This window comes from Equus asinus, chromosome 7 (assembly GCF_041296235.1).
Source record: "Equus asinus isolate D_3611 breed Donkey chromosome 7, EquAss-T2T_v2, whole genome shotgun sequence".
In the NCBI taxonomy this organism is placed as follows: domain Eukaryota; kingdom Metazoa; phylum Chordata; class Mammalia; order Perissodactyla; family Equidae; genus Equus; species Equus asinus.
Genome location: NC_091796.1, coordinates 70920580 through 70936009, shown reverse-complemented (window position 1 = coordinate 70936009; position 15430 = coordinate 70920580). Strand labels below are relative to the sequence as shown.

General features: G+C 36.3%; 1 protein-coding gene across 1 annotated transcript in view; it reads right to left on the bottom strand.

The window, feature by feature from the left end:
• Positions 1 to 15430, bottom strand: part of MNAT1 (MNAT1 component of CDK activating kinase) — a 222433-nt gene that overhangs the window by 174763 nt on the left and 32240 nt on the right. Inside the window, exon 2 of the mRNA XM_044773700.2 lies at positions 1068 to 1220. Coding sequence (XP_044629635.1) covers positions 1068 to 1220 — 153 coding nt within the window. The remainder of the gene's footprint in view (positions 1 to 1067; positions 1221 to 15430) is intronic.

Sequence of the window (15430 nt, the reverse complement as noted above, 5' to 3'; positions counted from 1 at the left end):
CTGATAAAGTAACCTGATTAAGTACCTAGAAAGATGCTGCTACCAGCAAGGTTGCAATGACCAAGGCTGAAATATATACCACCAAAAAGTAATAATAATAATAAATTAAATATTTATTAATTCTTTAAAGGTCAAAAACAAAAAACTGGCTTATAACAAAAGGACAGATAAAATGAAACCCAAAACTATCAACAAAGAGTAAAACCTAAATTATAAATGAAAAAGACAGAATATTAACAATAAATATATACGTACACAGAGAGACATATATCAAAATAAATTATAGCTAACACACAATTTTCTTTAATAGCCTTCAAATCTCACCCTAAATGTTCCCTCCTCACGCCTGACCTGACATCATTGATGTCACTAGCTTCACAGCATTTTTCTCAATTTATAATCACATATTTATTTTGTTTGCCTGTTTCACTGTCTATCTCTATGCTACGCTACTATGAGCCTTATTAGGGCAAGTGCATGGCTGTTTCACTCATTTCATACCCAGTGCCTAATATGAATAACAGTCTTTGCACAGTAGGTACTCAATACATATTTGTTAATCAAATTAAAGATTTAATAGCAAATAAGTAAATTCCATCAATCAAGAAGCTCTATTCTTCTCTAACAAAGCTTAGATAATTAATATTACTGAGTTCTCTAAGAACTTAAGAAATTTTCGATGAACAAATACATAGATGAATTTATACATATGCACCTACCAAATTGTCCACATTTCTTTCTTTTTTTTTTTTAAAGATTTTATTTTTTTCCTTTTTTTTCTCCCCAAAGCCCCCTGGTACATAGTTGTATATTCCTCGTTGTGGGTCCTTCTAGTTGTGGCATACGGGACGCTGCCTCAGCGTGGTTTGATGAGCAGTGCCATGTCTGCGCCCAGGTTTCGAACCAACGAAACACTGGGCTGCCTGCAGTGGAGCGTGCGAACTTAACCACTCGGCCCCCGGGCCAGCCCCCTGTCCACATTTCTAACAGCAAATAATGATATCAATAATTGAAATAACTGTTAAAGTCCTCTTTGTGGACTGAATCATTCAAGCAATAATACTTACATCTTTAGTACTTTTTTCCTAATCTCAACCTCCTTGTCAACAGTAGGATCTTCAAAGAGTTGTACCCTGAAGTTGCTCTTTCTAAGTGGGGTGCCACACTCAGGACAGTTTCCAGCTCCTCTCACAAACAGTAAATCCACACAACTTTCACACCTGTAAGGAGAAAAATAGAACATAATTTTTAAAATAATATTCAAATCTGCAACAAGTATGTACAAAGTTTGCCCTTTTTTGGTTTTCGGTGGTTTTTTATTTGGGTGGGGTTTTTTGTGGCATCAGGAAAATTAGTTATTCTTACTTAAAATCTTACAAAAAAACCTTTTGGAAAAAATTTTCATTTTGATTTGGAGCTTACTTTTCAGACATAGGATTATCCCAAGGGACACCAGCTTAGTTTTAGAGGTTAAACAGAAGTACAAATTAAAACGAGCTGAGTTGGGGACTAAGAGGTAGCAGGATAGGGAGAAGTCACAGAGGCACGTAAAAGAGTGGTCTCGGGTCTCCTCCATGCTCAGTCCAGTATCACAGTAGACCTGGGCAAAAAAGCCTGCCAGGGGGCCTGCACCTCAGAGAGCCCTGTATGCCACAATCACTAAAACAAAGACTTTTTTCCCTTTCAGCCTTGTAAGGAAGTTTTTTGAAAGTTCAGTAAGTAACTGAAAAAACTGGAATTATAAGGGAGAAGTGCTAGCTGAGGGAGGCCCCCCCAGGCCAGAGGATAGAGAACTGAGAGCGTCCCAGAATGTGTGGAGAAAGAAAACTACCACAGCTTCTATCCTGAGAAATCCTAGAAAGCGTGGCTACTTTTTTATAAAAGCTTTATCAGTTAAAGTTGGCCACCCCAAAATCCACCAAAGTGACTGCCTAGGCAAGCCAGGTTTCCCTGACATCTGCATCCCCTCTCTCTTCCCTTCTTGGGCAGTGTGATTTGGGGAAGAGCTTAGAACTTCCTGGAAGTCTTGAATTGGAAAAGCAATGAGCTGGAGAGGTGGTACGTTTCCCCTAATCTTCGTGGTTAAAGGAAATTAAATCCAACTACAGAAATTGAAAATGAGCACGCTTTATAACTACACTAACTAAAGATATTTATAGGTAAGGAGCCATTTGAAATACTCAAAACAATCAAGCCACAAATAATATTCTATATTTCAAGCTCTTGGAGAGTAGTCAATAATTCTGTTTATAAGGTAATATAAAACATTTTAATATTCTAAGTTATATTGTATACATATTGGACATAATATTTATTTCCACAATCAGTTCTACATCTCCACTTTTTAAAAATCTGCCTTAAATCATAAGGATTTCAACATTAAAGCATTTTTTAAATAATTTATTTTCCTGAAACTTTTTCCCTTTCTGATTTTTAACTGCTAAAAGAACAACTCTTTTCTTAAAGCTCAAATATAGAAGTATATAGAGAAAAAACTGAAAGTTCTACTTCACTCTGTTCTATCTCACTTTCCACATGTAACATACTCTTGTTAAGTTTAGTGTTTATGTGGCCAGATCTTTTTCTACGTATTTATAAAATATATATTTACAAATTATATACATGAAACCTAGTCACATAAAAAAAGAACAGAAGAAAAGTTGATAATTGCTAGTTCACTTCATCTGGCAACACAGCAAACAAAACAGCAGTATGTGGGCAATCTTTTGCCTCCAAGAGTACTAGGAAGTTTTTCAAACAAAATCTTATATTCTGTAGAAAACAGGAAAACTTGCTGAAAACGCCCAAATTCTCAGTCATTACCCATTCCCAAAGATATTTTTATGGTCTTCATTTTTAAAAACCAGAATAGTGCCCACCCTCTTTTCTCTCTGAACAACTTTCTGGATTTTTTTCTTCTATCAAGAATATTTAACTGCTTATATTCTTTTGTCAAGATTTTTCATCAACTTATTTGCTTTACTTTTTCAAGAGCAAGCAAGTTGATGAATAATCTTGACAAAGACTAGATATAAAAAACTGACAGCTAATATCATACTTGATGGTGAGCAACTAGAAGTTTTCCCACTAAGATCAGATAAGAAGCAAGAATGTCCCTTCTCACTACTCTCTTTCAACATGATACTGGAAGTCTATGCTAATGCAGTAAGGCAAAAAAAGGAAATAAAAGATATACAGATTAGGAAGGAAGACAGAACTGTCTTTGTTCACAGAAGACAGGATCATCTATGTAAAAAATCTGAAAGAATCAACCAAAAAACTCCTAGAACTAATAAATGATTATAGCAAGGATGCAGGATACAAGGTAATACACAAAAATCTATCGCTTTCCTATATACCAGCAATGAACAAGTGTAATTTGAAATAAAAAACACAATAGCATTTATGTTAGCACCAACAAAATGAACGCTTAGCTATAAATCTAACAAAATATGTGTAAGATCTATATGAGGAAAACTACAAAACTCATATGAATAAAATTTTTTAAAAACTAAATAAATGGAGAGATATTCCACATTCATGGATAGGAAAAGTTCATGGATAAGAAAATTCAATATTTTGAGTTGTCAGTTTTTCCCATCTTTATAGATTCAATGCAATCCCAGTCAAATTCCCAGCAAGTTATCGTATAGATATCAACAAAGTGATTCTAAAACTTATATAGAGAGGCAAAAGGCCCAGAATAGCCACCACAACGTTGAAGGAGAAGAACAAAGTTGGAGGACTGATGCTACCTGACTTCAAGATTCACCATAAAGCTACAGTAATCAAGACAGCATGGCATCGGTAAAAGAACAGACAAACAGACCAATGGAACAAAATAGAGAACCCAGAAATAGACCCACAAATGGTCAAGTGATCTTGACAAAAGAGCAAAAGCAACACAATGGAGCGGAGATGGTCTCCTCAACAAATGGTACTGAAACAAATGGACACCCACATGGAAAAAAAAGAATCCACACTTGGACCTTACACCTTCCAAAAAGTTAACTGAAAATGGATCATAGACCTAAATGTAAAATGTGAAACTATAAAACTCCTAGAGTACAATGTGAGAGCAAACCTACACGATTTGGGGTATGGCAATGACTTTTTCAATACAACACCAAAGACGTGATCCATGAAAGAAATAACTGATGAGCTGGACTTCTTTAAAATTAAAACTTTCTGCTCTGCTAAAGACAATGTCAAGAGAATGAGAAGACAAGCCACAGACTGGGAGAAAATATTTGCAAAAGACACATCTGATAAAGGACTGTTATCTAAAATATACAAAAAAAACTCTTAAAACCCAACAATAAGAAAACAAATATTCTGCTTAAAAAGCAGGCCAAAGATCTTAACAGATACCTCATCAAAGAAGATAGAAATCTTGCTCAACTTACAGCGGGGTTACATCCCAATAAACCCATCCTAAGTTGAAAATATCGTCAGTCAAAAATGCATTTAGGGGGACCGGCCCAGTGGCCAAGTGGTTAAGTTTGTCCACTCCACTTCAGCAGCCCAGGGTTTTGCCAGTTCAGATCCTAGGCATGGACCTAGCACCATTCATCAAGTCATGCTGAGGTGGCGTCCCACATAGCAGAGTCAGAAGGACCTACAACTAGGATGTACGATCATGTACTGGGGCGCTTTGGGGAGAAGAAGAAAAAAAAAAAAGACTGGCAACAGCTGCTAGCTCAGGTGCCAATCTTTAAAAAAGAAAAAATGCATTTAGGGGCCACCCCATGGCATAGTGGTTAAGTTCACATGCTCCACTTTGGCAGCCTGGGGTTCACAGGTTTGGATCCTTGGCACAGACCTACACACTGCTCATCGAGCCATGCTGTGGCAGTCTCCCACATACAAAATAGAAGAAGATTGGCAACTATGTTAGCTCAGCAACAATCTTCCTCAAGCAAAAAGAGGAAGATTGGCAACAGCTGTTAGCTCAGGGCCAATCTTCCTTGCCAAAAAAAAATTTAATAAACCTAACCTACCGAACATTATAGTATAGGCTAGCCTACCTTAAATGTGCTCAGGACACTTACATTAACCTACAGATGGGCAAAACCATCTAACACAAAGCCTATTTCATAATAAAGTGTCAAACAGCTCATGTAATTTATTGAATACTATACTATACTATCTATCTATCTATCTATCTATCTATCTATCTATATATATATATATATATATATATACACACTATATATATATTGAATGCTATACTGAAAATGAAAAACAGACTCATTGTATGGGAACAGAATGGTTGTACCAGTATGTGTTGTTTACCCTCGTGATGGTGTGGCTGACTAGGAGCCATGGCTAACTGCTGCTGCCTAGCATCAGGAGACAGTATTGTACCAAACATCACTAGCCCAGGAAAAGACCAAAATTCAAAATCTGAAGTATAGTTTCTACTGAATGCATATAGCTTTCCCACCATCCTAAGTCAGGAACAGTCTGTATGCAGATGGCAAATAAGCATATGAAAAGATGCTCCATATCATACATCATCAGGGAAATGCAAATTAAAACAAGATATACTACACACCTATTAGAATGCTCAAAATCCAATACACTGACTACATCAAATGCTGGCAAAGATGTGGAGCAACAGGAACTCTCATACACTGCTGGTGGGAATGCAAATTGGTACAGCCACTTTGGAAAACACTTTGGTAGTTATATGTGAAATAAAGCATACTCTTACCACACGATCCAGAAATTAAGCTCTTTATCCAAAGGAGGTAAAAACTTACGTCCACACAAAAGCTGGCACACAAATATTTATAGCAGCTTTATTCATAATTTTGCCAAAACTTGGAAGCAACAAAATATCCTCCAGTAGGTGAATGGATACACAAACTGTGGTATAGCCAGACAATGGAATATCATTCAGAACTAAAAAGAAATGAGCTATCAAGCCATAAAAAGACAGGGAGGAAACTTGAATGCATATTACTAAGTGAAAGAAACCAATCTAAACAGCCTACATAGTATAAGATGCCAAGTATACGACATTCTAGAAAAGGCAAAACTATGGAAACAATAAAAAGATCAGGGCTGCAGTGGGTAGAGGGAGGAATAGGCCGAGCACAGAGGCTTTTTAGAGGAGTGAAAATACTCTGTATGATATTATAATGATGGGTATATATCATTATACTTTTGTCCAAACCCAAAGAATGTACAACACCAAGAATGAACCCGAAGGTAAACTATGGACCTTGGGTGATAATGATGTGTTAGCGTAGGTTCATCCTTAGTGAAAAATGTACCATTCTAGTGAATGATGGTGATAATGGGTATGTGAGAAATCTCTGTACCGTCCTCTCAATTTTGTTGTGAATCTAAAACTGCTCTTGAAAAATAAAATCATAAAAAATTGTCACTTTTTGTTTCCTGAAAGCAAAGTATGTCTAGGTTTGCTCAATATTATATTAACATTTTAAGTTAATCATTTTAAATATCCAATAAATATTAGGGAAAATCAATTAATAAAATAATAAACAAGCTTGAAACCTGGTTCCCAGATTGTTTTAAAACCTAAGTTATACTTTAAATTTGTAATTTTTTTAAATTGTTTTAATGGTAGGGACAATTATTTTTTAATTCCACTAATAAAGACAGAAAACACAAACCTTTTAACAAATCAAATGGCCATCCAATAATCAATTAAACAAGTTACTACATATAAAAGAACTTAAACCAGTGTCTGGCACAAAGTAAATGTTCAATAATTGTTAGCTGTATCTCTACATTTATCAAGTCCTTTCCACCCGATCAAGTAATTCTTAAATTGTCCGGAGACTAACTATAAGAAAGAATATTTTCCACTTATCATTTAAATATTCAACAACCTCCAACATCCTGAATTCTGGTATTTTTACAGAATTAATGCATATTTTTTCCATTTTTATTGACACCAACAGCACATTCTAAAAAAAGTATATATTTCTCAAAAACCAATAAAAGTAAAGAGAAAAACAATTACCTCTAGAAAAGAATTTAAAATCTTAAATGCTAATAAACAGTACTTCTGATAAGAGTTCTTGACTTCTTAGAATATGAGAGAGTAAGTTTACTAACTCCATTAATAAAAGTCAGCTAATAAAAATTAATAAAAGTGATTTGGTTAATAACTCAAACATATGTGGGGACAAAACTTAAGGAAAAAAAATTTTCAAAGGCCTAGACTGTGGATGGAAATATCTAAGTAGTTAGAACTCTGAAGAAGAAAATCTCAGTAAGGTTATAGCTGATACGTGGTTTATATTATCAAAACTTTGAATAAAGATTTGTTTCTTTCAAAAAGACACCATAGCTAAGCAAAACTACTGTTTATCTTCAAGAATTTAAGATAAAATGAACTATTTCTTTATACTCGCTCATTGCTGTTTTGAAATTAATTCCAAAGATAATCTGTATATTAACAATGGCTCTTTTATCATCAAAAATGAAGCATTATTTTTATGACAAAGTACAAAACAGCTTTGTGAAAGATGTCCTGTACACTTTCTTAAAGTGAAGCAAAACTTACTGCTTGTTCTACAAGAAACAGCCCTTAATATATGCTATCATATGCAATGTTCTTATCATTGAATCCTCCACTAATAATCTATTACATCTAATTTTACAGACAAAATAATTATAGTGGTGAACATGATGCAGTCTACACAGAAACTGAAATATAATATATGCCTGAAATTTATACAATGTTATAAGCCAACATGACCTCAAAAAAAATTAAAAATCATAAATTCCACAAATTATAATTGTACATTTATAAAAAGTATATAGCAGACAAATCTGTAGAAAATTTACAACCATAAAAATATTAATTCATTATTTTAAAAATCAAAGTTATATCCACATGCAAAAGAATGAAGTTGGACCCCTACCTCAAAACATATACAAAAATTAACTCAAAATGGATTAATGACCTAAATATAACAGCTAAACCCATAAAACTTGGAAGAAAATCTGGGGGTAAATCTTCATGACTTTGGATTTGGCAATGGTTTCTTAGATATGACACGAAAAGCACAAAACAAAACAAAAAATAGATACATTGGACTTGACTAAAATTAAAAAATTTAATGCGTCAAACACAATATCAAAAAAGTAAAAAGACAACATACAGAATGAAAAAAATATTTACAAAGTATCTATCTGATAAGTTTCTAGTATCCAGGATATGTAAAGAACTCTTACAACTCAACAACAAAAAAGACAAAAAAATTCTGTTGAATAATGAGCAAAAGATACAAATAGAAATTTCTCCAGCAAAGACATAAAAATGGCAAATGAGTACATGGAAAGATGCTCAGTGTCATTAATCACTAGGGAATGCAAATTAAACTACCTTGCAACATCATGCCACACCAACTAGAATGGCTATAAAAAAAAATGAACAGCAGCAAGTTTTGATGAGGATGTGGAGAAACCGGAAGCTTTGCACATTGCTGGTGGGAATTAAAAATGATTCAGCTACTGTGGAAAACATTCTGATAGTTCCCCAAAATCTTAAACACAGAATTGCCATATGACCCAGCAGTTCCACTCCTAGGTATATACTAAAAAGATCTGAAAACAGGTACTCAAACAAATACATGTACAAGTATGTTCATAGCAGCACTATTCACAACAACCAAAAGAAGGAAAGAATTCAGATGTGCACCAACATATGAATGGAGGAACAAATTGTGGTATATACATATAATGGAATTATTCATCTATAAAAAGGAATGAAGTATTGATACATGCTACAACATGGATGAACCTCGAAAACATTATGCTAAGTGAAAGGAGCCAGACACAAAAGGTCACATATTGTATGATTCCATTTATACGAAATATCCAGAATAGGTAAATCCATAAAGATAGAAAGCAGATTGGTGGTTCCCAGGTGCTGAGGGGTGGGGGTTGGTAAAAGGGGAGTAACTGCTTAACAGGTATAGGATTTCCTTTTGTGGTGATGAAAACGTTTTGGAACTAGATAGAGGTGGTAGTTGCACAACATCATAAACATACAAAACGCCACTGAATTGTTCACGTTAAAATGGTTAATTTGGGGCTGGCCCCGTGGCCCAGGGGTTAACTTCAAGTGCTCTGCTTCAGTGACCCAGGGTTTCGCCAGTTTGGATCCTGCGCACGGATCTAGCACCACTCATCAAGCCATGCTGAGGCAGGGACCCACATAGTAGAGCTCGAAGGACCTACAACTAGAATATACACCTATGTACTCGGGGTCTTTGGGGAGAAGGGAAAAAAAAAGATTGGAAACAGATGTTAGCTCAGATGCCAATCTAAAAAGAAAAAAGTGGTTAATTTTATGTAATATGAATTTCACATCAATAAAACATTTTAAAAAGAAAAGTTAGGGGCTGGCCCTTGGAGCAGTGGTTAAGTTTGGCATGCTCCACTGTGGCGGCCCAGGTTCACAGGTATGGATGCTGGGTGCAGACCTATACCACTCGTGAGCCATGCTGTGGCAGCAACCCACATATAAAGTGGAGGAAGACTGGCACAGATGTTAGCTCAGGGCTAATCTTCCTCAGCAAAAAAAAAGCAAAGTTATATATTTTTAGTGTAAGACCTCAAGTTTTATGTATGCATTTATGATTTTCAACAAAGAACGAAAAACCCCCTATTTTTTTTTTCCTTTTTCTCCCCAAAGCTCCCCAGTACATAGTTGTGTATATTTTCAGTTATGGGTCATTCTAGTTGTGGCATGTGGGATGCCACTTCAGCATGGCCTGATGAGCGGTACCATGTCTGCACCCAGGATTAGAAGTGGCGAAACCCTGGGCAGCTGAAGTGGAGAGCGTGAACTTAACCACTCGGCCGCAGGGCCAGCCCCAAAACCTGGATTCTTACTCTAACATTAGCTTGCTGTAAGAGATATCTTTTGTTTGCCTCTCCAGTTATCTAGGCAACCCTTCTCCTGTTATAAACTAACATGACTGTGAATTTCCCAGTCATACAAGTTGGGTGAGTTTGATCCCACTCCCAAATCAAGAGGTGGTCACTAACTGGCTTAAACCAATCAGTGAATGCCATCCTCCTTAACACCATGGTTGGTTCAGAGCTAAGCAAGCAACTCAATATGCCCAGTGAGATATGAGGAAATATATGCTGGGACCATCTGGGAAAAAAGCTTCCTGTGATTCCCTTTATGCCTATAAGAGAAAGCATCCATTTTGTTTATCTAGAAGCACCTCTAGCACCTCAAACTCAGAAAGAAGATAGCACTATGAAGAGAAACCAGAAGCCAAAAAATAGAAAGAAAATGAAACAATAACATTATTGAGCTGGTGGATTAAGCCTCACGTAAAGATCACCCTATCCATGGCTGTACTTTTCAGTAATGGATCAAAAAATTCTTTAAGATAGTTTGAGTTGAGTTTCCTATTATTTGCAAGCAAAAGCATCTAAAATTATATACTACCCTAAATGACCTTTAGAAAACAATAAAGTCTCTGTCTTCAATTGTCTTACCCATGAAAACAATAACAATCTCTAAATTAACTGTCTTCCAGAAATGTTATTCAAATGAGAGGATATATGTGAAAGCACTGTGAAAAACTATCTACATGTCCTAAGATCATGCCATAGAAGTTTTTTATTCTAGAATGCATTTCCTTAAATAATAAATCCAGCATTTACCATGTAAAAGTTAGTTTTCTTACCAAAGACAACTCTTTTACTCTAGAATATATCTGTTTAAAAAGATAAAGCTGTCACCGACCACATAAAAGTTACTTACTAAAATCACTCACTAAAGATATGATGATACAACTAAACTCTACGTTAGTAATCAGAAGACCTAGGTTGCCATTCTAGCTCTGTCTCTTACCATACAGACAACTCTGAGGAAGTCAAATTCTCATTTATAAAACACCTAAGGTTTCCTCCAAGTTTGATAATTCTAGATACCTTCAGTTGTTACACAAGTTGTTAGTTTTTCTTTTTCCAAATAGGAATAAATAAATATATTTTCTTTCAGTATAAATGATGTTTATCAGTTTCACTTTTCCATATTGGCTATAATTACAAACTTTACATATGGTACAAACATTTCGTTAATACTTAATCCCATTGAGAATATTATAACATATAATATTATATTATAGGGATATGATATAGAAGGCTCTGTGACAGATGGAGTTAGTAATACAAAGTACTAAGACCTGGTCTCCCAGGATCTCCTCAAAAGTTTATATAATACAGTAATTTTGCCCAGTGAAAATACATTATTTTCAGCATTTTAAAAAATTAGTATAATGCTTTTAAAAACATATATTCAAAAATATGTATATTTAAACATATATACATACAAACACACATACGTATACACACAGATATACAGTTATATAGGAGAGGTTCCTTTAGAAGAAAACATACATTTTGCTAAGAACTTTGCTTCTTAATCTTAAATTTCTCATATTAAAAATGAAATAAAGCACAGGTATGCTGATGATAATACATTCTTTTGAATTTGTACCAACATAATGGTATGTAAGTTATTATAACAAAGTATGAGAATACAATACTACTTGGAAGCATACTTTTCTTTTGAAAAGCTTAAAAGTCTACACAAAGACCATGATTAAAAAATAAAGGCGGAAAAAATAAATAAATAAATAAAATTTAAAAAAAATAAAAATAAAGGCGGAGTTACATATTATTTTCCCCTTTCTACAAATGCTAAAACAAAATGAGATGTCAAAGATCATAGTTTAAGTTCAGGCCAGAAATCTATCTCACTTGATTTCTAGGAATCATTCTATCAAGTGAATGCTCCAAATCTAGCCAAACCCCACAGCTTCAGAACCAGGGAATCTCACAGTGTTATCTGTGGTGCTGAGCATCCAAACCATCAGATAACTACTTAGTATCAGAAGGTTTACATCCATTTGACAATGAGTTATAAGGTTTATGTTACTCTATTGCAAGTCTAAGGGTCAAACTGAATTCACTAATATTATCTACAAATATCTACTGGGCACTTATTATACACAGCAGATCTACCTAAAGAAGTATAAAATATAAAGCCACACTGTAAAGAAGTATAAGATTTTTTTCCCTATCTTCAGGGATGTACTATGTAGTTAGGCAAGAAGATACACTCATAAAACAAGAGGACAAGGTTATGTCTGCTAAGTATCAAAATAGTAGTAGATTCATTCCCTGAGCATTACTTATTGAGCAACTGGGAGGGAGGAGGGCTTGGTGGTTAAGGGCACAGATTCTGGAGCCATTTTGCCTCCTTTTCATTAGTCATTTACTAGGCCTGCAACCCTAGACAAATTATCAACCCTCACTGTGCCTCAATTTCCTTGTGAAAAAGAATAATAGTATCTTCCAGGAGAGGGAGGGTGGCAATCTGCCTCATAGAGTTGATGAGACTTATATCAATTAATACAGGTAAAATGTTAACAAATATACCAGGCACATAGTACCTTCTCAATAAATAGTACTTACAGCAAGGAATGACCAATAAGGACCAGAGTTCAAAGAAGCCAGTATCAAGGATTACAGCTGGGGAAAAGACTCAGGAAATGGGTTGAACAGAGTTGGGCCTTGAAGAATTTGATGGCTTTGAAATACAAAAGAAGGATGATTCCAGTCAGAAATCACAGCAAGAACAAAGGTATCAATACAACTTATACGTGGAACAGTAAATAAAACACTTTGACCAAAATAAAGAGTTCATGTAAGGATGTAAGCAGTCCTCACCCTGTCCCACCAAAGTAGTCTTAAATGGCAGAGAAAAATGTACCTCCTGGAAGACTGGGGATATAGTTTCAAATGGTCTCCCATAAAGTCAACATTTCTTCAAATTACCACATTTTATCTTAAACATTCATTAAAAAGGGGCCAGCCCCACGGCCTAGTGGTTAAGTTTGGTGCGCTCTGCTTCAGCAGCCAGAGTTCAGTTCCCAGGTGCAGACCTACACCACTCATTGGTGGCCATGCTGTGGTAGTGACCCCTAGACAAAACGGAGGAAGATTAGCACAGATGTTAGCTCAGGGTGAATCTTCCTCATGCAAAGAGAGGAAGATTGGCAACAGATGTTAGCTCAGGGCGAATCGTCTTCAGAAACAAAAAAAAAAGTCTTAGGGACCGGCCCCCTGGCCAAGTGATTAAGTTCACGTGCTCCGCTATGGTAGCCCAGGGTTTCACTGGTTCGGATCCTGGGCACGGACATAGCACCACTCAGCAGGCCACAGTGAGGTGGTGTCCCACGTGCCACAACTAGAAGAACCCACAACTAAAAATACACAACTATGTACTGGGGGATTTGGGGAGAAAAAGCAAAGAAAATGAAAAGATTGGCAACAGTTGTTAGCTCAGGTGCCAATCTTTAAAAAAAAAAAGAAATTATAGAAGAATATAATTATGACATCAGGACAGGGATTTCCTAAAGGTAATTAAAATACTTTAAATCACGTAAAGGAGACTGATAAATTTCATTTTATCAAAACTAAAAATTTCTATATGGGGGGAGACACAGAATACGACTAACAAGCTCACCACAGATGAGGAAATAGCTTTTGCGTCATACATAAAAGATCATATCCAGACTATATAAAGAAGTTCTACAAACCAACAGAACAAACAATGCTATAGAAAAATGGGAGGATTACACGAACAAGTAAATTACACCATACAAATCCACTTGCTTTTTAGAGTAAGTTCACCCTAGTTGGGAATAGCTTCTTAAGGATTCTACTTATTTTGTTTCCATGCGAAACCTTCAGAGAAGGGGACAAACTACAGTCCCAATGCTGCCGTTGATTTCCTGGCCATAACTGTCCTCATCGTTGCACTCTACTTTCTCCTCACCCTCCACTAGCACCTCTACTAGTCTGGCCAGCCTGCCTTATCTCTAAGAGGTCTGAACCCCTGCTTACCATTCTCTTTTTCAGGTTGTGGCTGCTATACTCATAAACTTATTGTAATAACGGGCTTGGGAGCACCAAGAGATGTCCTAGTGGATCCCTTGAGTGCCAGACATATTCTTCCCTGCATCCACTGGGATGACGATCAGAGTCAATTACTCTTGCCAGCATGGTGACTCCTTTTCTTCTCTGGTGACCTTTCGGCACAAGAAACTCAAAGTGACCAGGCAGCAGCCATGATTTAAAGTTTAACGTACTCTTACTGTGTCGCCAAGTAGGACATTTTCACCTCTGGAAACAAGGACCTCTAAGCACACAGAACCTAAAGTTACATGGATAGAGAGGACAAATTCCTCAGGTAACGACTGGGGGAAACAGTAAGTGAAGCCACTCCTACTTCCATCCCTTGGCTCTAAGACCCATATATTTTACCTATTGGAGATAACCAATATAATGGTCATATCCATATAATGGTTGAATATTTAGGGTACAGAAAGCATCCTGGAGGATAGTGCCCATTCTTGCAGAGTATCACCTTCAATGTGCCCCTCAACCACATCATTATGAACGTATTACAACTGCTCTATCAATCCAGAGGAGTACAGGTGGAGCAGTATGAGCAAGGACCAATGGATTCATGAACTTGGGCCCACTGTCACATATCCTTTCCTGTAAAGCGAGACTCTCGGTAAGAGATGATGCTACTCAAGATACCATATTGATGCACTAAACACTGTGTTAAATCCTAGTGGTGCTGGATGCAGCCATATGAGCAGAAAAAGCAAACCTGTACTCAGAATATGTGTTAATCCCAAACTAGATGAATTGCTGCCCCTTCCAGGATGGGGAAAGGTACAGTTTTAGAAGCATCCATTTGACCTTTGCCACTATGACAGCCCTTACTCCACTGGTCAAGGAACCAATCTGAGAGTTCTGCCAAATACCATATATGTCCATTCCAATTACACATCTGGGAACCAAGAAAATGACTACCAACTGAGAAGAACACAGACCCAGTGTGAGCTGGATCTGGGCCAAGACTCTATTAATACCTGACTCTCATACAACCCCATCCTAACAAGGGGGAGGTAGTAGCACTTTGGATCCCTTGGTTTCTATGTCAATTCACACTCTATGGCCAATAATCTTTCACAGGTTTGCAGCCAAAACTGAATCACTGAAGTTATTAGGCAGAACAAGCATGAAGCAATAACTATGCTGAATAGTGACTCAGGATCTTATAAAGAATCAAAACAAACCCAGTATCACCAGGTTAGCCCCAGTAAAGACCTTGATGCCTACCTGGCAATCTTTGGGCTGTTGCCAATAGAAAGAATTCTCAGACTTCTCTGGTCTGGTCCTGAACCCAGCTCATTAAGTTCAGCAGACTAAGCACAATCATCTAACCATTCACATGGATGTTACATCTATAAATTTCTCATCCTCATCTTTCCACTAGAATATGCTTCTACAGATACCGTGCATTCTTAATGCAATGTTTTATTTCAGATAGACATTT